Source organism: Trachurus trachurus, assembly GCF_905171665.1.
Source record: "Trachurus trachurus genome assembly, chromosome: 13".
Taxonomy (NCBI): Eukaryota; Metazoa; Chordata; class Actinopteri; order Carangiformes; family Carangidae; genus Trachurus; species Trachurus trachurus.
Window position 1 is genome coordinate 15408636 of NC_139892.1, and position 24592 is coordinate 15433227.

The window sequence follows — 24592 nt, forward strand, 5'->3', positions numbered from 1 at the left end:
TCTCGCCTTAAAATCGTACTTTATTCAAAATAATTGAATTCTGCCGGCGGGATAACCCCACTTGTTTTCCAGCGCAGTTTCACTTATTTCAGTCTTGTCAACACATCTTCAGATGAAAGCACAATGAGATAGATCAGGCTCCAGATTGTGTAACGTTAAATGACTTTTAACATAGATATTTAACTCTCTCTGAGCATCTGTTAAGAGGCTCGAACAGCTTTTGTATGGGGCCCGGTTCTCTTGATAAAAGGTGCTTTATTTTGTGGCCTTGCTTCTCACAAGGTTGCCTCGTTGCCCTGATCTCAGCTGTGGTGTTTTCACTTCAAGCCTGATACCTCTTCAGATGGAATTAGTGGTTAGGGATGTAGTGGGCCAGCATGTGGCACATAGGAGCAAAGCTGAGACGTCTGAACAGTTTCTTCTTCTGAACTCAGGGGACAACATTGTCATCATCCTGGCGTTGGTCCAGCCATGCATGGCACAGGCATTATATTCTCTTGACTGAGCAGGCACCATGCAGGGACAAAAAGTGGGCTTTTATGGCAATGGCTGTTTGTGTGTATGTGCATGTGTGGGAGTCTTCTCCATGAGTTCTGATGTACAGCAAAGCTGAGAGATAAGAGAGATGTAAGATAGATTATGATGGTGGGGGATAGGGCAGTGGAGCTGGTGGTGCTACTAACCTCTCCCTTAAGGCTCCCATGCAGCCTCTAACATTTCCCATGTGAGAGCAAACACGCGGGGACGGAGGCAGGGTTTTCTGAAGCCTCTGCCGAATAATTCACAGCAGAGGTCAGTCGGATCCGAGGCCTGTGGCACACTCGTCCTCTTGACAAGTTATTGTTTTTCTAACACTTTTCCTCAAAGTCTCCCAGTTTAGCCCAAGGGATTTGCACTTTTCATTTTAGTTAATCATGCATGAAGGTTCTATGCTAATCTTGAATACTGTCAAGTAAGATTTGACGTCCGCATCTACTTCCTTTGGACATTTCTTTGTAGAGAGCTTCTTTTTTCTTCTATTTATCTTAGGGACAACCTAGAACATAATTAGAGCAGTCCCACCACTACAGATAAGGCTACTGTACTGTAAGGGCTTATCTCAACAGTTTTCTTTTTTTAAGAAAGCTTTTGAGAGGATATCCACCCAGAATTCAGTCGCCTGCTGGCCAGAAGTTCAAACCTGTAGTCCTGTGATCCTCAAACAAGGAGGTTAGTGACTTAGGAAAATGTCCATTTGTAAGTCATCAGTTTTTTTTTCCCAGCAAACAAGATGATAGTCTTGACTCTCTGTCTGACTCCTCAAGATAACAATAGTTTATGTCGCGCATTCCCATGCAAGATTGAGGTTGCTTAACACTGAGGGTTCCGCTGATATAAACATTACATTCACCAGATGTTAAGTGTCAGCATGATGGAATATGCACCACTTTGACACACCAGACCACAGAAAAGAAAGAAAAAAAATACTATTAATATCATACTAATAACGTTAAAATTTAAAGTCGGCAAAATGGGTTTCATTATTATCAAATTTGTCAGCACAAGAGAGAACGGGGCAGATGTAAGGAGAGAAAAAATACAGAAATATAGCAGAGCTTCACTTTTTTATTTATTTCTAGCCTTGGTAAAAAATGGAACAGAAAGTGTAGGATGAAAGAATTGCCTCCTCGTGTGAGCACAACACTCTCAATGGAGCACCTCATAAACCTTTCACTGGTCGGAGGCTGTTTTTAACCTTTGTGTGGGATCCAAAATGCCAAAGAGCCAAACATCTTTCATTTATCTCAAGACAAAAAGCTCCTGCATCAGCACAACCTGCAGAGTGCCGGCAAAGTGAGAATCATTTCCCAAACTTTTAGAGAAACAAAATACACCAGCAGGCCAACGCTGCTCCCACCTCTGGTAGAGCACACTCTGTCTGCATCGTTTTCTTCAGCACCTTGTTCTTTTTCTAATTAGGAAGGAAATACTGCCCAAGGGCTGATGCATAAGGGACAAAGCACTTAGCATGTCTGGCCCTAACTAAGATTCTACATTCTGGTTCCTAAAATAAATCCATTTATTGCTCCCTCCTGGGTATGCTTTCTCATGCCTAAAAGGAGCACGATGTTGATTATAGCTTTAGCTGCCACACTCTGTAGACTACTCGAGCTTAAGCTGTGTGGCCAAATTTAAATGAAAGGACTGTGGGACATGAATTTGCATAATACACACATGGAGGAAAAAGAGGGAGCTGGAAGGTAAAGCCTGAGATGAAGCGACTGCTCCCTTCTACAGAGCAAAAATTAAAGTCCCCCCCATTTCTCACCCCAACAAAATATCCAGCAGATGCTATAATGTGTTATATTACTACCTCAATGAAATGGCGTATATCCTCAGATACACCTCATACACATTCATCCTAATGTTTAATTCACTTGAAAGTTGAGCACAGGGCATGTTTTCCCTTCTCCCCGCTCCCTTTTTTCTCCATCTCCCCGTGGCGATGTCACAGGGGATTAAGTCACTGAGGCCATGGGACTTGTTTATGATTCATCTGGAGGGAGGCTGGAGCCCGTAGTAGTACCCACAGGGCAGGCAGCTAGCGGGCAACATCCCCAGCTCCCTGGCTGTCCAGTATGCTAACACAGGACACAGAACACTGAAAAAGTGTCTCACAGCCCACAAAGCGATGAGTTGTTGTTGAGTTAGTCTCTGTTTTAGCGTGATGTAAATCTTCATGATGTCAATCCTGTCTCATAGTGTGGTAATGTGAAAATTGTATGAAGGGAGACTATTTTAGAAAGTAAATGGGTGTCACTATTGGCCTGACCACAACTGTGCAACAGCCCTATAATCACACATGTCCCTGACTGACTGACTGACTGACTTACAGCCTGCAGTGTTGTTAGCTTAGTGCAAGTGTTGCTAGATAGAGAGACTTTTTTGAATGGGTGACTGGCCACCTGTTTTACACCAGTTGCACAACAGTTCTTCTAGTTTCTCAACTAAATTTGGCTCACTGACCAAACATGATTTAGGCATATACTCGGTTTTTACCTTGTCTTGGTAGATTACTTATAAATCGCCTACCTTGTGCTAATAATTGATCGATATTTTCAAATGAACAATAGTTTTCCTGCGGCTATCTCCACAGAATCACTTTTATGACTTCCATCATACTTTTTTGGCCATGTCAGAGACACATTACCTGTAGTTAAATCAGTTTATGGTGAATTCAATGACAAGTCAGTGAGCTAAATATTATGTAAATGACTTTATGAAGGAGAGTCTTTTGGTCCCATCCCAGACAGATTCAAACACAAAGCACCAACACCAACAAAAGTGTTTCCCCTTTTTGATGACATTTAGGTCTGCTACAGTTCATTCTCAACTAATTGCATGTCAGATTTTTAACAACCTGTTGGACTTGATTAACTGCTGTAATAAGTGTGTGTGTACTTCTGTGGTTAGGGTTGTTTTTAATAAGGCGTCACACAGTAGGTAAACCACAACCAGTGCTAAAGGTTAGTTTGAAGCACATGTTCAACCACAAAACAAGCTAACCCCGTGCCAGCTTTTCCTATTGTTCTGTTAATACTTGTCTCCTTTGTTCGTGATGAGAAGTGGTTTGTTATTAGTGACAGACTACAGTAGAATAGTGGTATTCAGCATCACTGTGCTGGTGTCAGGGGAACTAACATATTACCACAGTTCAGTGGGACTTACTGTCTTCTTTTAATTGCTCTTTTAATTAACTTGTGTCTAGCCTTCGTCTTGTCAGAGGATGCCCGAGCATGCCATTTAGCACAAGGTAATGAGATTAACCTCTCGTTGACCAAGCAAATGTAGATTACACATTATGGCCAAATGAAATGAGCTGGGCTTTATTTACTCATGTGTACAGGCAGGCGGCAGGCAGGCGAGCCACAACTCTCTCAGCAGTAACATAGCTAAAATGTCAGGGGGATAGAGGGGAGTGTGTTTGGCATCGAGTCGAGAGTGTGGCCTACCAGCTGCATGGGAAGGAAAGAGAAAGCAGTCAGCGCTGGAAAATAGTACGAAATTCTCCCACTATGCCTTGCTATCTCAGGAGAGGCCAATGCAGACAGTCGATGAAAACAAGCCGCTAATCAGTCAGTCACACTCACACAAGTGTTAAGCTGCACGCACAAACACAGACACACACCTTCGCCAGCACCTAACCCCCCCCGCCCCCTCTGTCTCTTTCTTATGCTGCCTCGTTCCACACATTTACTCATAAAGAATGCAAATGACACCCTCTCGCTACATTTATTATAAACATACTTAAGCACGTGCATGCAATGAGATGACCTCTGGTCTAAAGACACACTCACTGGGTGAGCACACCAACTGGTCAAGGCAGGAGGAAACAACACGTGGCATGTTTGGCTGTTTTTTCTCCTCCCTCCTTCCAAGTGAATTCATGTTGAAAGTTTCTAACATTGCTCAACACTGACTGTAATGTCTTTGGACGCAGACATGAACGTTATGCCTCACAGATCTTGAAAACAGTCATATCGTGTAAGTATTCTGGATTTATTATTAACATGAAGACTACACCCTTAAAAGTGCAGTGTTCTTTATGGGTTACACAATACTTTTAGGACCCCCAATATTACCAAATAGCATAAGGGCTTATTATTCTAAAAGGTTTCTTGGCACACAGGTAAAAAAAAAAAAAAAAAAAAAAAAGGCATATAAATGTTTCTATAATTTCTGTAACATGGATTTTTTTTTATCCAAGAATCATGTTAACAAAATGAAAAGTGGGTTTGTAGCATCAAGGCTTTTTGGTTTCCTAATAATCCATACAAAATCTAACTTCTCTAATGCTAATAATTCTCACTCCACAATTCTTGCAGATTGTCCTCGTTTCCTTTGGCACATCAGTTAACAGTTTCCACGCCAATGTCCTACTTTAAACATCCTCGGCCGCTGTGTTACCCTGAAAAGATTTTTAAAAAATAAAAGGATACAACAGGATAAAAGGTGACAGATTCCACACTGTTTTTTTGGCAGGCTCAAATTCTGTCAAATTCACTTTTTAAATGAGCCTTGTGGATTTATTTTATCAGTGCAACTTTAGGGAACAGGCTGTGCTTCATCAAGTCTCCTGAGAAAGCATGAGCCAGTTGCACAAGCTTTCGTTGTGACCTTCGCCCTCGTTTTCCTCCTTCTCACCCGGGGTGTCACTGTGAGCAAATGTCCCTCTCTGAGCCCGAATAAGCTGCCTTGGCCCAGCCAGTGCCACACCTCATTTTAATCAGGCTTTGGGGAGTGAAATATTGGCCCGGCGAGCAGGCTGTACCCGAGCTCCATTCATCTGGTTTCAATCTTCTCTCCGCCCTCGGATGTGGCTGTGTGGGCATTCCTTTTCCAGACACTGGGGCATGGGGGGGGGGGGCTTATTTGTTTGTAGGAGTGTGAAAGAGTGGTGATCGTCTTAAGGAATGGACAAAGGGATTCACTTAAACCGTCTTGCACTACGTCATTCACAAGATTTTTGGCAGGACTTTTACAAGTTAATATATATTTTTCATTTTAAAAAATGAAAGCATTCCATGTACAGTATATTCTGTATGGAAAAGCTGCTTTTGATTAAGGCACAGCCCAAAGGCACATACCTTTCTGTGGAGACTTGATGTGTGTTTGTTCCACTCCACCTACAGTATGAATGTAGTGTTTTCTAGGATGCATGTGTGTGCAGCAGGTGATTAAGGTTAGAAGCCTGCATGAATGGACAGAGCTAATCATCAGGACAGATGGTAGGTTGGTCCATTACCTCGCCTAAATGAGCCTAAGAGAGGCCTTTCCTGGAAGCCTTGCAGCCCCTGTTGACCACCCCGGCCATCGCGAAGCCACCACTCTGCCTCTGTCAGCTGCCCCACCCATCAACACCTTTTCAGTATACAGCTGCCAAAATAGACGTGGCATCTGCTCACCTCTGGGGAAATGGCAGCCATCGACGTGTCCTTCCTAGTCACAGGCTTGGATGGATAGGTTACCTCTTTGTCCTTTGCAGCAGCAGCAGCAGCAGCAGCTACAGTACAGTGTGAGGGGCTGTAACAGTATCATCCTCTGATTTGTGTATGAGGACTTGCCTGCTTTGTTATTTTCCGCTCAACCGATCAAGTAAAATGATATGTCAGATGCATACCATAGGACTGGCGACAGCACTAATATGTCAGTGACGCAGTGCTGGGCGGATGGAGAGAGGGAGTTAGCGTCCCGTCTGTTCTCAATTAACTGATGAAATGTACAACATAGCTGCTCTGTTGTATTCTGCTCCTATTTTTCCGTGGATCCAGCGAAGTAAATTATCATCTTTTCTGAGAGAGGCCTCACTGTCTAACCCTAGGTGAACTTGGACTTTCGACAGTGACAAATAATCGCAGTGACCCAAATAATGGAATTAAATCTGTGTATGCAGAGAGGCAAGAGAAGAAGAATAAGGAGAGTGTCCAGAATCCCTTCACCAATCCCGACTATGGGCTCGCAAAATGTGGTGCTTACATGTCCAGACGGGGGCTACGTACACCGCCTCAGAAGCTGAGCTTTAGTGCTGCTCCAAATATAGCGCTAGCTCTAGGCTTATTTTCCTCTCATTCCACTTGCTCGTCACGTGCCAACAAACTTAACCATATAGCCTACTGCGGCTTTTATTGTCTTCCCACAAGTTGTTAAATGCTTCTTTGAAACACCATGGGGGTACTGAATTGCATTTAATAAAAGTCAGGAGTGTAGTACTTTATAGTGCATGAACTAGATAGTATTTGAAGTTTTCATCGGTCTCACACTACTGTGAAGCATCCATCATCAGAGAGAGCCCGGGCGACCACGATACATTCCACTTCCTGTGGTCATACACCTAGTCAGCTCTATTTTCACCCTAATGGACATAAAAAATTGCAGATTGCAGCAAAATGGACTTGGCAGCACAAAAGCTTATTAAGTATTGATCCGCTGAGGTCAGTGCCCATGTCCAGCCATTCCAACAATGTGAGAGGAGTTCGCTCACATACATACTTGCCAGCCACATTGAGATTAGAACGCATAAATAACTGGGGAAATTGAGGAGCATTTTGTGGGGAACAGAAAGACGTGGCTGCTTGCTTGATGTGCCGGGAAAAGCTGTTGGAGAAAAAGGTTGTTTATATGTGTGCAGTGTGAGCATTCTGGCTGTTTATATCATCGCTAGCCCATCTGTCTGAACTCCAACGGCGCTTGGTTGATATGATATCATGCCATAGCAATGCCCACCAGGAAAGCTTTAAGTTGATCAGCAGCAGGCAAACCTGTCTTCTACAGTGTTTTAATGAATACAGCTCATCATGTTTCTCACCACACCATCTGTCGGCCTTGCGGGGTCAAACAGAGCTTGAACTCAGCAAAGAAGAGAATTCCACTGTGCTGTCTATACCTTGGCGTCTGTACCTAAACTGTCGAGCTCCTTGATGAATATTTTCCGTTCTTATTCACAAAACCATGCCAACAAAAATACCTTAATGCCACACAGACCAAGAATAAGCTCAGCCCTGGGACAAAAAGCTTGTTGAAAAACGGATGAATAGGAAATATGTTCAGAGCCGAAATGGAGGGAAAGTTTTCTTTGTGAAGGAGACGAAATTTGATTTCTGTCAAAGCAAATATAATTTTTCTAACTGGATTTGGAGTTGTTTTCTTTTGATAGCCCAAATCGCTGACTTACCGCTTTGAAACCACGCAGTTGTTTTCTCCCCGGTCTTAGCTTGTGGAAATGAGTTTCAGCAAAATGTCCTTGACTAAGAGGGAAAAAAAGCATTTCATTCCCGAATGAACTTTTTCGTTCTTTCTCTCTTAATATGTCAAAGGACTCACTCCCCTCTATCCTCCATTAAAATGTGTTTTCTCAGTGGGGGACAGCAGGTTTATTCAAGGCTGTGTGCATGTGCTCCGGGGAGGATGTGCCCTTTACATTCGGTGATAAGTTTCTGCAAGATGTTAACTCTCTCTCCTCTTCGCTGCACTCTCCATGTTGCCTCAGATTTGGAGACGCTCATGCAGAACAAAGAGAGTGCGCACACACGCTGGTTTGTTTAAGCTTTGCCAGATGTTGGGAGGATCCCTTGCTGCAGCATAATAGAGAGGTCACTGTCCAAGCCCCATTTAACTGAAGCGTGTTATCTGGTGCAAAACAGACCATTTGACATTTGGACCTTGTTCAGTCTCAACACATTAAAGGGAGGAAAAATGTCTTGAATGGTGTTTTCTGAAGCCAAATGTAACTCCGTAAACGGTTTAACATCACACGAGCTTCTGGAGATTATACTGCAAGTCAGGCTGAAGTCTCTAAGATGCATTACCGTAATTAACATTTTAAATGGGGACCATCCTTTCCAAAATGATGAATTGGTTTTTAATTAAAAAAGAAAAGAAAAAACTTCCAGCCAATGACAATCAGTGTTTTCTTTGTGGAGTTTGTCTCAGTCTCCCACTCGTCACTCTTTCCACTTGGTCACATGTTAAGCTGTGGGTTTTACAAAAGCCACGTAGAGGGTGGAAAGAATTGAATATCAGTCTGCTACACTGATGTGCAGTGTCTCTTACTTTTTATAATACACTTTAAATGTGCATTGTGCTGATCTCTGTAAAGAGAACCTAAAAACCAGAGTAGAAAATGTAAGGATAACAGGGATGGTCGAAGCAAGCAGACTTGTAGTGTTTGTCGTGCAGGTTGGCGAGTGTGATGCATGACAAACCAAAGTGTAACCCTTTATGAGAAGCTTTGAGCTCGTTGGACCATTGCAGGCTAAAAGCAGAAAATGTATGGGGCAGCTGTAGCATCTTGGACAGCTACACCCATGAACATGGGTAACGCCACCAGATGCAGCGTTGATAAGATGTACATATAGCACTGTAAGCAGGTTTCACTGACTCCCCCTCCCCGGGGCATGGTGTAATTAGCTTTTTTCCCCCCTATCTCCTCCCTATTTCCCTCAGGGAAAATGCAGAATACTTTGGGGGAATTAAAAGTGCTTGTCGTGAAACTAATTTCGGATCTATTTCGGTGATCTGTCAGTGGGACGGCATCCCTATCACTCGGCATGGCACCAATGACAAGGCAATGAAAGGGATGCTAATAAAGGCAATAAGCACACCATGAGGTGAACATTTACCACAGGGCCTTACATTATTCAGACCTCAGTGGTATTTCATCTCTCTTTTCCCATTCCCATTGGCCCTCCCTCTCTTTTCCCATTTGCCTACCCCCTCCAGGTTCAAGGGATTATCGTGGGAATGATTCCCTTCCATCTTTTCCTCCTCAAACCCACCCATTACTGATACAGCCACAATTCTTAGAAACCTCGCTCAAGATGAACATGAGCAGGATGGCGCCTTTAGAAGTTTTGCTCACAAGCGACATTTTCATCATTATGTCATGATGACTTTAATATATGTGTTTAATAGTTAGCCAGGTCCATGGTGGAGCTGTGGAACATGGTGGATATAATCTTTTTTTTGGCTGCATCTGGCTTGTGTCATTCATCAGTAAATGATACGATGTCAGTAAAACTCACTAGCTGTCAGGGGGATCTGACACTTTCCTTGAGGGGACAGAAAAATGACAAGTTGTAGTGACAAATGACAGGTTGTAGTGAGAAAATGTACCTCAAGCTAAGGTTGCATGAAAATCGTAATCAGGAAAGCGTTATTCAGCAAGTATTTGTAAGATATTGCTAATTAGCAGTTAGGTATTATTTGTTCCTCTCGTCTTTGTAATTCCTTGGTAATGACTCTATGTACCTTACTGTAAAGTGTTACCCACAAAAGCTCCGTGTCAGCAAAACGGAGCGTCGGTCGCTGGGTGTGAGGCGAGAAGGATTATGGTATTTTATCCCTTCAAAGAGCCAGCCTCGAGTCAGGGAAAGAAACAGCCCCTTTGATTTTCACAGGAGCAACATATTCATGAGTTGGACCTTGAAACTACAAGGAGACTGGTGTAGTGTGCCATATGCAAAACATGTGTTTTAATGGGGCATGATAACTTGGTACATTGAAAGCGACTTACCCCTTAAGAAGCTGTAATTAAAATAAGGGAGTTGTGTGGCTGTAAAGGAATAAAGGACTTTCTGGCAGAGTGTGCATGGGGGTTGTTTTCGTAAGGCACGAGGTTTGCGCTAACAACTGGGGGCGGCTTCTTGTCTGTTGAGACATCTGAGGATTTCACAGCGTTTCAAGACGAGTCACTCTCCAAATCCTCAAAGGCGTCGGGAAAGAGGAAAGGGCAAGATGTAACCTTCTATCTGTGAATCTCTGTGCCACACTGGTGATATTTATAAGATATATGTTTGGCATTTGAATGGCCAATTCAGGTCACGCAAGAGCAATGTACTATTGGTGGGAGCGGACGCAGCCTTTTAAAACAGCAGCACACGCTGAGCTGTGAGTCTTTCACTATTGTCTCATCAGCCCTACGCTCCTCTCTGCATGTCCCCAAGTCAGCTAAAAGCCAGCTTTATGTCAGCAAGAAGGACAGATGAATTGTGTTGTTATTTGAAATGTCAGGTAAATTGTTACAAACATGACATCCTATGTTTTAGAGAATTTGCATGGAGCCTTAAAAAAATCATCTTATTCATTTAAGTGTGGGACCTTGATAAGCCTGTAGTTTGGAGAATGTATATTGTCTAGTCTAGCTGATTGTTACCTGCTGCAGTGAGGCTGTACACGTTACTCACATGTGATCTGAGTCTGTTTGCCTGATGACAGCTGTAATCCACATCACAGGTTTGAGTGCTGGGGCTCTGATTTACTGTCGGTGAAAGATAGTCCCTCGCATCTCTGTTATGCAGATAGGCGGCAGTGGAAGAGTCCTTGTGGCAGAGCATGTGTTCCCATAAAGCATACATCACACACACCGGCGGTCACGCATGCACAAAAAATGATGCCTGTCACACATGTACTCTATACAGGAAAAAGCAGCGTGAATGCACACAACAGGAAATTGTCAGCATGAATAAAACAGTAATACGTCCACTCTTTCTCTCCTTTTGTGCTTCTGTTAACCTGTGTCTAAAACCACCTTTGTGATGCTATAATCCTTCCTCCACATCAGTGACTTACAGGAAGTGCTCAAAATAAGGCATTGCACCATCCCTCCAAAACCTCCTTCAACCCATTTTTCTCTGCTCTTTCACTCCATCCTCTCTATCTCTCCTGGCCCTTCTCCCCCCCTTTTCTGATCTGCTGTGTTTGAGTACCAGAGGTCATAAGCTTTGGACATGGCAAAGGCCCCAGCCAGGCCAATGTGCTGACTGAGGGGATATGGGGCTTGACTTTGGGCAGTGTGAAAGATCCAGGCCTGCCTTGTTTGTCTGTCTGTCCGTCTCACTGGCCACACTATAATAAGATTGCAGGGCTCTGTAAGGCGGATTTACTGGAGCACAACTCCCCCTAGGGCCTTTTCATAGAAATTGGTTCCTCCATATTTCACCCAGGCCTCTCACTCTCTCTCTCTTTGTCAAATATGTCTATCCTTCTCTCTCATACACTCACTCTCCCTTCCTAAACCTCTGGTGTTAGCTCCCACTTTCCTTTGTTAATTATAATATGCCTCTTCCCTTTCTTTCTGTGGGTTACGATTGAACCCAGACACAAATGGAAGCATGAAGCTGAGCCAAATGGAGCTGAGAAAAGTAGATACAATGGAGGAAAGAGCGGGATGGAGGATACGGCCGGGGATATGACGACAGCTACCATATCACAAGTCCCCTCCACGTTTATCTCTTACTCAAGATGGGCATGTTTATTTAGATGGCCTTCCCCACGTCCTTATGGAATCTCATAAAGACATGTGAAATACTTACCCCAGCCCTGTGAGCGGGAACGTGATTCTGGTTAAAGCCAATATGGCACCCACTGTTCATTGTTTGTAGGTCACCTTAATGCAAATTGAAAAGCCAAGGTCAGGAATCCAAACATGAGTGACAATATAATTCTTTCATTCTCTATCTGCATAGCTGCCACAGTGATGGATTCTGTTGTGTGTCATAATTGATGTTGACACAAATTTTGGGGTGTTGCAGTCCAACTATCCCAGCTGTGCACACAGTGAATGAGGCCAATCCAAATGTGAGCGCACACTCAGATCAAGGCGAGCTTATTTTGGGAGCACTGTGTCATCCATTCCACAGCACAAAAGCCCCTCTGCAAGACCATAAATAAGTGGAAAAGTGGGGGAGCAGCAATTGTATGAAAAGAACCCCCTGTGATTTGTCAGCCAACTCTCTCTGGCAAAAATCAAGAGAATTTTTGTTCCATCACAAATACAACATGTTTGCAATTTATTTATTTATTTGATGAAATACAAAACATTTATGGGATTCAAAGCCTCATTCTGGTCAATGAAGCACATTTCTGACACCAGCGATGTGTGAGTCGACCCCGATCATTGTTTGAAGGTCAATTTAAAGTCAGCTTGTGGAAAGTCAAGTACTTTGAGTGGGAAGAGATTGCAGTGCCCCGCTTTCCTCGGTCACCCTGCTCCTATCTATCTTTAAGGTGAATTCTTTCATTTACAGAGCCTACAGTTGAAGCGGTAGGCATTTAAGGATGAGGTGGGAGGTGAGAAAGGAAGCAGGGATTTCTTATCAGGCCGGCTACACAGTGCCGCTTCAGCCCCGGGCTGCTGATGGGTGTGGGAGCACTGATTACAGAGGCTAGCCCGAGGAGCCAAAGGGAGACAGTGGGCACAGGTCTCCCAGCAGACCCCTGTACTTACTACCATCAGGCATTAACTTGCACCATTAGGTCCAACCAACTATGCATACGCACACACACACTTACGCTTTGACCATTCTTCCTCTTCAATAATCTTTGAACTGCAAAGCTCTCTCTCTCTCTCGCTTCTCTGACATCCAAACTAATATCGGTGGGGAGCCCACAAGATGAATGACCCTGCAAATGCTGCATTAAAAAGTCATAAACTGGGATACCTTCAGGGTCCAGGAGCTTCTCTATGTGGAGGTGTGGCCGTTATTTTTCTGCTGACTAATGATTTGAACCGAGCAGGTGGTCCGACTGAGCGGACAGACCTCAGCGATCCGTCCTGTCAGTCCTGCGCCTCCGAAGGGAGCGAGCAAACCTTCCAACCGTGAAGCGCTCACTCCCTCTGTCCAAGTGGTGAATGCAGATTGGAAACTTTAACTTTGACTGACACATATTATCCCGGAGCTCAAGTCTGTAGTCCAACTCTCACAAAATAGAGACAGAGCTTAAACAAAACTTAAGGAAGTGCTGAAATCCACCAGATGATGTCATGTGTGTGAGTGAAGCTCTGGTAGAAGAAGTGGTTTCTGTGAGCCCAGTCTTTGCCTTTGCGTCCTGTGTCAGCACTGACTCATTGTTTTCACAGCACAGAGCTGACATTTTCATTGGCCCAAAGATCACTTATGGGACAGGGTGTTGGCTCCTGTGAGGGTGGACAAGTGAACAAGTGGACAGGCGCCCGGCGAGTGCTGATGCATTCGCCGGGCCACATTTGGCCCCGCCGTGGAACAACTGACAACATGTGATTGTGTCTGCAGAGCACTGAGGCGTTCTTTCAATGACTCGCTCTGGGTTGAATCACTCCACCACAGACATTACACCTGTGAATATATGTGGATGTTGTTCAGTTGTGCTGTCTCACACGCAGGATGTGCGTCTGTTTAAACGGGAAGAATCATCATGTTGCTGCTCAGAGGTTAAATATTTCACCTCTGAGCAGCAACATGATGATTAAAAGGAGGTGTGACAATATTTACACGACTCTACATTCCTGCATGATTCAAAATGAGCATCTGCCGAGCTGGTATAACTTTATTTTAAGCGCTCAGAATCCCCCGGTGCTATTGGCCCGTCTGGCAATTAAATTAAAGGCAGGTAGTTAAGTTAAATGTTTGAGAGCCAAAAATATCTGTCACATTTGTGTGTGTAAACTCAGCAGAGCTCTGCAGCATTTTACAGTGTTTCTACCAGGTGGAGGGAGTCGAGAATCTCAGCAGTGCGCCACCACCTCCTCTCGACGCACACAAACACACACACACACACGCGCACGCCATCCACAGCTTCAGCTTCCAGCAAACCCCCTGTGACGCCTCTGGCTAATTCCCCTCAAGCCCACCAGGCTGTCCAACATCCTCCAATAAATTAGCCTTGCTGCTCCCCCACAGAGACACAGGCCCTGACAGTCTGGCCGGTGCCCAAAGTCACTTGCTTGTGCACACACATAATTCTTGCTACTTTTTTGCTGCAGTCCCAGTTCTTCCCCGAGTTAGGCCGCCCATTTCTGTTTGTTAGTTTTTGGTATTTGTGTTATTATGGTTCCATGATTCAGTTGTGAGAGGGGTCCTATCTTAAACTTATTTCCATTTTGTCGTCTTGAAAGGGCAAGAAAATCTTAGTAGTTTAATGACTTAATAATTGTGTCACTTAAATCTTACAGCAGAATTGTCCCTGAGCAGCCATCACAGCTCCTAAACACTCAAAAGATCAGTACCTTTCCTCTCTCAGGCCACAACTCCCCAAAGCTGTTGCTGCGAATAAGAATGTGTTCTCTGCCTGCCCTTGTCAAAAGGGGTTAACATAAAGATCACCATAATACTTTTCTCTCTCTGACCTCTTACACCAAACTCTATTTCCTATGAAAAGAATCCCCACTCTGTCTCTCTTCAATGTCCGGGCATGACATATCTCAGCATCTGTCGGATAGTGATTGGAATTCTGGGTCATATCTCGTGCTGTGTCTTCCGACTCAGTTTCCTATCTGCACCATCCGCCTCTTGTCTCAAGTTTGGATCAAGCTATAGCGTCCCCATCTGACATCTCTCCCCTTTTTCTCTCCTTCTTTTATTTTTCCTCTCTTTCCATCTCTCTCTCCTCCTCCTCTCTCTCAGTTCTTTTTAGCCTGCTCTCAGTGGGTGCCCAGACGGAGATGAAGAAGGTCGTTGGGGACAATGCCACCTTACCGTGCCACCACCAGTTCCCATCATCCAGCTCTCTTGACATCGAGTGGCTTCTGCAGAAACCAAACTCCAAACAGAGAGTGGTAAGATAAGATCCCTTTTATCTCCACTTTTCCATGATTGTATAATTTCACTGTATCATTGCAGTAATAATGTAGTAATATTGAATTATTGTTTCCTTTCCTTATCAGTGATGGAAATGTTTCCTATTAAGTCTATTTTCTTCATTTAGGCAGGGCATCCACACAAGCAACACGTGTTACTTTGTCTTATCTCAAATCCCATGGCTGTGGCCATGGCAACCAAGGTTATAGTGTAGGCCCTCCTTGATAAAGACAGACAGGATGTCCGGTGTGGGAGGTAAACAGGCATAATAAAACAGCCAGTGTCTTAAGACTCAGGGTCATTAGTTACACACACCCTCTCAAAGCAAGACAGAGGTACAGAGATATACAACCTAAGTAAATTTTGAGTTGTTGTCCAGTACGTTCTTCAAACACACATATATTTGATGTGGGTAAGTGAAGAATAATAACTCTGACCTGTAGTCATTTATGAGTGGTTTCGTACACCCTGCCTTGGAGCCTCCTTCAGAATTCAGTGGAATTACACCAGTTAACTTGGTAACATTTGTACTGCTTATCTCTCCTCTCCTTGATAAATACCTCCTACTGAACCATCTGATTATCCAAAACTTTTCCCTCAGTTTATAAGATTTACCTTCACATAAGCTACTGCAAAGTAATGTATTGCTTCTCCAACCATCAGGGTTACAAACCTATTGCTGGATGGGTTTTTTCCCCTCCCTACCTTACTTACCTCCACCGCTCACTTCTTTCTGTCTCACACACACTTATCTCTTCTATCTTTTCTCCATGAGGTTTATGCTGATTGATTTCTGTAATGGCTGTAATGGTAGTACATTAACCCAATGCCTAAAGTTACTGTGGCAGTTGAAGTTTTAGTGGCTTCCTCAAAGGAACAATCATGAAGCAGAATGTTCCTCAACTCATTTTGTAGCTGTAACCTTGGACCCTTCACTCGACACTGTTTTAGAGTGTAAAACGGTCAAACATTGGAACAACTTGACAACTTAAATTTACAGTTTTTGTGAGTGTGACTTTACACAGCTCAAAGAACACAGAGAAACTAGATTTTCTTTTATTTCCATCAGATTTGTGGCTGTGAAGCCACTGTGAAGCTTCTGTTGAGTACTTGATTTGAATACTAGATTGTATTGCACACTACTCCAACAACATACTGTACAACAGCTGTGGTGGGACTAAAACTGTGTTCACAATCCTTTATAAACTTTTGAGTAGACACTTTTTTTGACACGTTAGCTCATTGATTAAAGACATTTGAAGACTGCCAAGGCTTCACATCATAAGATTGAATTACAACTGAGCACAGTAAGCATCTCTGTCTTCTATATCATTTAAATTAACTACCACATAAGATAAAAAATTAGCAGAATTAAGCAGACAAGCAGATAGATAAAGCAAATAAAAGCAGACAAAATCCTTCCAAATACATGATTCATGTTATTACATGTTCTTCCAATGCTAAGAAAATACTCCAATTACATTGATATGTCTCTGTGTTTGCTTTGCTGAAAGCTAGAAATTCCTTTTAAGTTGGGTTTGTTGTCTCACAGCGTCTGAAAACGTTTTGGAATCGTTTCATCGGTTTTGAATCATTGGCTTTCTTCACCCAAACCGAGCATAGTATCTGATAACAGACAGAGCGTAAAATCTCACCAGCTTTCTGTCGGAAGAAAGAGATTTTCTTTCTCTTTGGAAGTCGTTTGTTCGTGCACTGATGTGTTGGTTAACACAGAGAAGTGTGACACTGTGAGGAAAGAGAAGAAAAGGAGAGAGCGGAGGGGAAACAGAGGGGCTAGGAATGAAAGAAAAAGGAAAACAAGTGTCTTACGCTTTGATGATTCAGAGTGGGGCTGCCACATTGCGATGAATATTTAACAGGAAGATAACATTGAAGGCGCCATTAATTAAAATCAAACGTCTGAAAATTTGATTAGGACAGAGACTTTGCCTGTAGCTGAATGAATAAATCATTCTTTTGTTCTGCTGGAAGGCCGTGTTGAGAGGGAAAGAGCATCTTGTCAACATTTAGCCCCTGTTAGCAAATGTACAGGCTACATGTGTTTAGGACACAGAGGAGCTGGAGACAGGGCAGGTATGCCGATGACCAAAATGCATCCAAATTCACCAAGATGGATTGTAAAATGGTTTCAAGCTCAAGTGTAGTTACTCTAGCGCTATGGTGTTACCATAGTGACAGCTGTAGTGGCACAGACGGGGAAGGATGTAATTTTCCAAAAAATGTAAAACAATGAATGGAGTAGGCTTTCTGCAAATTAACATCCTTTCTTGAAAGATTACACCAGCAGCTGTGTTATGGCTGACTGTGTGCTGCTTCAGTGCAACACAGTTTTTAACATATTCCAGTGGCATTTATTACCACTTGTCACACATTGTGACAAAATCTTGTTCTGTATTTCCTTCCTGTAGTCACTGTAAAGATATAGATATATTCATTGAAAAACATTATGACCTATAGTTTGAAAACAAAACCTAAATGTCTTAAATGTATGAATGTACTTCTGGTTGTGTAATCTATACACAAACAGTGTGTAATCTGGTCTACATGATCGTCACTGATGCTCCATGATCAGAGACAAGCTGTCATACTATCACATATCTTACACAAGCTATCATGATATCAAAATATCCTTTCTATGTTGTTTTCAGTCCAAAAGAAAAACTGTCAAACCAACCAATTAATTAAAAATGAAAAATACAATATTTTTGAATCTAACAAAGTCTTTAAAATATCCATTAAAAAGAAACAGAAATGGCAGGGGAATGTCATGTTTGCATGGTGTTTTAAATTTTTACTGAATAAACAAACCACATAAATTTAATTGCTTTGACAGCCTCAGGTCATTTTACTGAATTATCCTTAAATTCCTCACACTCATCACACACGACTTTGACTCTCTGTCTCTCTCTCTCTCTCTCTCTCTCCCTCCATTGGTCTCGTAAGCATGTTTTCAAAACACACTCATACATACCCAGAAGCAAAACACATACACAGACAGTAAATTATACTCACATACAGTGCATGTGAGTTACAAAAGTCCAGTTGGCGAGGGCAGTAAAAGTGTGCCCATAAGCAGATGCTTTTGAAATATGTCCCACTTTGTTTAGGTGCGAGGGCCATGTGGCTTTGTGCCCGCAGCTGTGGCACAGTAATGTATGTCTGTTTGCATTCAAGGTGTGTTTACTCTTTACATGTTTGCTCAGTGTGTGTGTGTGTGTGTGTGTGTGTGTGTGTGTGTGTGTGTGTGTGTGTGTGTGTGTGTGTGTGTGTGTGTGTGTGTGTGTGTGTGTGTGTGTGTGTGTGTGTGTGTGTGAGAGAATGGCCAGTCGTCACCTGTGATCACAGCAGGTGCCCCTGTTTCTTGGGCACTGATGCGCTGTGGCACCGGCATTTAGCAGTCCCCATCTGCAGGCTCTCACTTGCCCTGAGTAATAGGCCACTGTGACAGCTGTGTTTGTTTGTGTTTGTGTATGTGAATGGAGCGAGAGAGAGAAATAGATGGAGAGAGGGGGGAGGGGGGGCAAACATAAACAAGGAGAGGATAGAAATAAGCAAAGACATAAACAGTCAGAGAAGAGAAAATGAAAGGTTTCCAGTGCAGGTTTACAGATGTTACATGTCGACATGTTACATGTCGACAATGAAGTTTCAAATCAACAGAGTTTTCCTTTGAAGACCAAGTCTGTGCAAACATCAATGAACCAAGTGCTAAAAATAAAAATGAAAATAGACTGGGTCAGTCTCAAACTGTAACACAACTGTCATTTTCTTTACTCGCCTATCTTTAATGTTTATTTCAAAGTTCTGCACATCATCTGATCATTGTGTCTTTTATGTTTTATATTTTACATATTGTGTGACAAATGACAAAACCACACTGTATACAAAACAGCATGCACCCACATTGCATTTTATGCAACTATTAAAATATGCGCACGTGTACATCAACATGCATAAATGCACCTTACACATAGCAAACACAAACATATGTGTGTCTGTATACTGTATATACTGCATGTGCATGACATACAATATTCATGCAAACATACTGTAGGTACACATATGCAAACACATGCACATAGATAACTGTATATTAACACATATTAACCTACTTTTCCCTCACAGTTACATGTCAATCCATAATATGAATGTACCTGAAAATTACACCCCAGCAGAAACTGCAATACATTGTCACATCTCCGTCACAAATGTGCCACAGCTAAACAACAAGCAAGTAAAAAGAAACACAACCTTCTTGGCAGTGTCAATAAAACAAAGTGACCTATCACTTGTTAGTTGTCTGAACATATAGGTTACTGTGCATTTTGGACCAAGACATTTGTTTGGCTGTTCTTGCCAACGTGCTGACATTACATCAGTGCCATTGTGGGTACTTTAATCTTTTATCTCAACCCCAGAATAGATTTTGATTTGGTCAATTTGACGGCTCTGCTCGTAAAAAGAGCATAAGGAGATAACAGTGCTCACAGACAATCAGCTAAATGAACACTGGCATTCCAGCAAATGCATTCATTTGTAAAATATTATTTCCCATGTGTTAATTAATTAAAAAGGGATTGTTAACAGTGTTACCCATGAGTGCTGGTATTCTGTTTTCCTCCAAACTGTGCACCAAGTGAGGGACTATGTTAATATATCTGAGCTGTGCATACACCATCACTAGAGTTATGTAATTTTAAATGTTAATGGCAGACTACCAGTCACATCTATCAAGGGTATTGCTGCTGGGACATAGAAATTAAGTTAACCATACTTGTTGTGTAAGGGATAAAAAAGCTTTATATAGGGGAAGTTTTTTAGTTAATTATCACTAGCATTTAAAAATGTTAGTTTACATTAGCAGGACTAAGAGGAAAATCCTTCTAAAAGGTGGTGATCTGTGATGTAGCACTCCCATGAGCCATTAGGAGCTTGTCACACCAGAGCTTGGCATTTAGGATTTAGCCACATTAGCACTAGAGAAGGACACATGGCTGCTAACCTTCCTCCTGAACAACAGCCTGTCCCTCTCAAGGCCTGAGCTGAATACAATGAACAACATTAAAATCAATCTCTAATTTTCTCCTCTTCCTCGTGTAGATCATTACCTTCTTCGGGGGGCAAGTGTACACCAATGAGGCGACGGGCAGCGAGGCCAGCCGTCTGTCCTTTGCTGGGGAGTACCTGGGTGGAGACGCCTCCCTGCTGATCAGTGACCTGCTGCTGACCGACTCCGGGGAGTACTACTGTAAAGTCAAGACTGGGGGGAAGTACCACTGGAGCCAGGTCAACCTCATTGTGCTGGGTAAGTGTTCCCAGAGTGACACATTGTAACAGACACACAGCTAACAGGTACACACACAGGTGCACATCTGTGCACATGCCATCAGATAATGAAGAAACCTTTTGTACATGGAAAACGGACATATGCAAACACACGCACATATTCTCCCTCTCTCACATATACACACACACAAAGCTAATCACTGGATCATTAGCCTGCCACATTTCCTCCGTCATGCTGACTGATCTAATGATTCAATTTGATTCAGACAGTGTGATTTGATTTTGCTCATGCTGTTTGGGTTCGTTTGGATTGGTTTGTTGATGAGGTGAGACCAGAAACATGCGACTGGGTCTGGAGGAGCACAGAACTGATTGATTCAGTTAGGGACTGAGTTACATGGACAAGAAGCAAGTTAAATTCATTTCTGTCGTCCGTAAGATCTATGAGAAAACTGGCAACAGACTCTTCTGCAAGTTTGAGGTATACAGTCTAATGAAATTTAGTAGTTGAAAATGACATTGAAAAAGGCAACTGTCATCAATCTAGCTGCTGGTAATCTACTTAGGAAAATTGCTTGCAGAAGTCATGTCTTAGGTCTTGCATCTATAGAAAATCCTGTTTTGGCCTCATAAGCCATCATTGTATATTTTATCCCCGTCTCTTTTATTCTTTTTGTTTCCCTCATTTGCACAATATACAGATGGTTATAAATGGCTTAGCTTTACGGCTCGCTCAGTGGTAATATGTGTCTCTGCCTGCATATCTCAAATAGCTAAACAACTCTGAAGGACAGTCAGCAAAAGGGGAACGGCTGCACCACAAAAGCCGGCCACAAAGTCCGGCGGGAGGAGCGAGATCGTTCTCAATGTCAGAAAAGCAGGAGATTTATTAAAACATCATGGGAGATTAGTTCAACCCGCGGTTATTGGTTTTCTAATGGAACAGTCTGTTAATCCTCTCGCTCTCACTCTCCTCTCTCTTCCATGAAGACATTTCAGTGAGTTAGTGCCTCCATTTTTACAAATTGCCCTCAGCTTTGCGGTGACACTTTCGATTTTGAGAGAGACGAACATTTGCATTTTTCTCTCACTTCGCGCACTAAGATAATAGCTTGGCAGCCGAGCTGGTAGCTGGCTTGGCATGAGAGAGCGTGCGAGTGTATGTATTTGTGTGTGTGCCAGGATTTATTGGTGCCTCCAGTAGTTGTATGTGTTTATGGGCAAGCCTGCACGTTCATGCCTGGATGCCTGCACTGTGTTTGGATTTGCACGTGGAGGTTTTTTGATGTAGCTTCTTAAAGTGGGAACAGTATGTGTTGTGTTTTTATACACCATCAGCCATTACATCAAACAGGCGGCTGGTTTTACTGTTGTGACTGATTGGTGTATATACAGTACTCCTGGCCTGTTTTAAGAGTTTATTTATTGAAACTTTTAGTTTGCATTGAAAAAAATGCACATTTAAATCACATTGCCCACCTGTTTTAATGTCATTGCCAAGTGGTATAACTGGACTGTTGAATATACATTTTTATGTGCGTATGAGGTTATGCACTCCAACTGCTCCTGCTGCACTTTGGCCTAACTGACTCTGACAGAGCTGTGAGATGCACAGATGAGGCGTCAGCTCAGCTCCTCTCATTATAGTGCGTACTGAGTGTGTGAGCATTGGAAATGCTCTGCTTTTTGAGAGCCAGGGATGGAGAGAAGGAGGGTTAGACGGGCAGAGGGAGAGGTGCACAAAAGCTATCTGGCTTGGCTTTATGTACCAGCTATCACTAAGTCACTACATCTCAGCATTACTTATGCTCAACTTTGTTGACAAGCGGCAACATCCAAATACGTGAAAGTCGACATCTCTAATATGACAGCGCAACAAAAATACAAAATAGATATTTAAATTTAGTTCACCGCTGATCTAAAAATATGTCACTCCCATAGGGAGAAAAGGGCTGTGCTATTTTCCTGCTTTATAGCGTAGCAGTGCCTCTCGGCTTCTATCTAAACAGAGCAGCTCAACAGGCTCCAGCTATACAGTACTGTACTCCGCCTCCAGCTACTGGACTATGACCAAAACCTTTGACCTGTGGAGAACATATTACCACAAGCGTTCACAGCCAGCTTTGGGTCACATTGATCCATTCCCTATGGGACTGTTTTTTTTTTCTCTGTGCCGCCAGCTCTGAAAAATGACTGTCATGGCAAACACCACTGTAGCTATCCTCATTAAAAATAGTATATGACGCCAGTAATGGATATAGATGGAAACATTCAAATGAAGTTTATTATGTATGTCAAAACATTTCAACTTTATGCGACTTAATAAACCATTTTTGTTAGTATTATCTCACTTTTATGCCTTTGCTCTTTGTTTTATGTAGTGTTTTATTGTGAGGTGACACGCGCTGGTGTTGGGCTGTTTCAGTTGATTTTACATTATGGAATAACTTGTGCTTCAGTAAATTTTCAATTTACAGTCCATTGTAAACTATAATTCATCTTATTTTAGACATTCTGGGATATAATATCACTAGTAGACCCATCAACAGTGCACGGAAGATTGGTTTTATTGAGCGGATGTTTGAGCTTTTAAACTTTATAAGAGCAATAACAGAACAAAATTAGTAAATGTGTCTATATTTCCATATAGGCCTATCAGTCCACAGCAATGGCACAAACACAGAATGCCTGTTTTTAAGGTGTCACAGATTCATCTTTAGTTTTATACCTTTGGCTAGTTTTGGCGAAAGGTTTCCACAAATGAATTAAGAATAAAATAATTTATAAATCATATAAAAAATATTTGAAACTTGAAAGATACATGTAAGACTCTTGCAATAACTGCATCAGCCTCCCCTTTGTTGACACAGTAGGTCGAAGTAAAATCTAAATGATGCAACCTGATGCAAAACTCAAAATTGTAGATACATTTGCACCATTAAAGAACTGATGTTTGTTTGTTCTTTGCAGATTTAGATTAAACTCTCCCTGTTTCTGATGTGTGTTTACAGTCAAGCCCTCCAAGCCGAGGTGCTGGAGGGACGGCGAACTCCTGAAGGGCAGTGACGTCAAGCTGAGCTGTAAGTCCAGCGATGGTTCAGACCCCATCAACTACAAGTGGGAGCGAGTCCTGGACAAAGGCAAGAGTCTGGGCAAATTGCCAAACCTGGCACTGATAGGTAAGAAAAATAATTGGCACTGCAGTGACGTGCTGATTCACCATCTAGTGCTCTGCGGAGAAATGCTGTGAGGATTCATTTTCATATTAGTGATTTTTATAGGCTGCATTTATCCGAGGAAGTGTTTTGCTGAGCGCATCATTTTTCCTTCGCCTCCTCCCATCGTTACTTTCTTATAACAGACACCTAAATCTGCCCAGTATCACCACATTCCCCTACTGCTCCTCAGCTATTTCACTACAGTAATTAACAGTTAAAATGTTTTGCTCAAGGGTCTTTAGATGAGCTGAGATTGTCCCAAATAGGCCACTGATTCTTCATGCCTCTATTATCTTAGACTACTGCCACCCCCTCCGAATTTGAGCAAGCACGCCCAGGACCACATTATGTGCACAACGCATTTTTCTTCAGTAAATCAAACAAAACGCAAGCCCTGTGATTTCTAGTTGTACTCAGCTGGGATGTGTTATACAAACACAAGAATCCAGGCTACTATGATTTGATGGAGGCATCAGTGACGCTGAAATGTCAGCTTGGCTCAAGTGAATTGTACCTGTTTGCATGAAGTCAGCGTGAAGTGAGTATTTTTGGGCGGATTGTGTGTAAAGCAGAGAAAATCAAATGTAAAACACAGAATTGGACTGGCAGCTCCCACGATATTCTGTACTGAAAAAAAAGAACAACAACAAACATTGGATCAGTAGTAACCCTGAGGCATATTTCATTCACATGATGTGGATTCAGTCATTCCTCTTGGATTATACCCAGGCATATTTGCCACTAAATAGTACTATGAGACAGTTTATAGTAAAGGCGTTAATGGTATGGCCCCCCCTTCCTCCAGATCATTGTGTATTCTCTAAACTGGAACAAACACCCCAGGGTTGTCTCCAGTATTCAACTGGCACCCGTGCAGCACGTGCCCAGACGAAAACCTTCAAATTAATGACCTCCACCAAACAACACCTGTTCAGTCTAATTAGTTTTCATTGGACGATAACACACAGAGTCAGC

The 24592-nt window shown here is 42.6% G+C and overlaps 1 protein-coding gene across 1 annotated transcript in view; it reads left to right on the forward strand.

Annotated features, from left to right (window-relative positions):
• The window catches only part of clmpb (CXADR like membrane protein b), a 62749-nt gene that overhangs the window by 34190 nt on the left and 3967 nt on the right, over positions 1–24592 (forward strand). Inside the window, 3 exon segments of the mRNA XM_083985392.1 lie at positions 14919–15070; positions 20214–20418; positions 23411–23578. Coding sequence (XP_083841518.1) covers positions 14919–15070; positions 20214–20418; positions 23411–23578 — 525 coding nt within the window.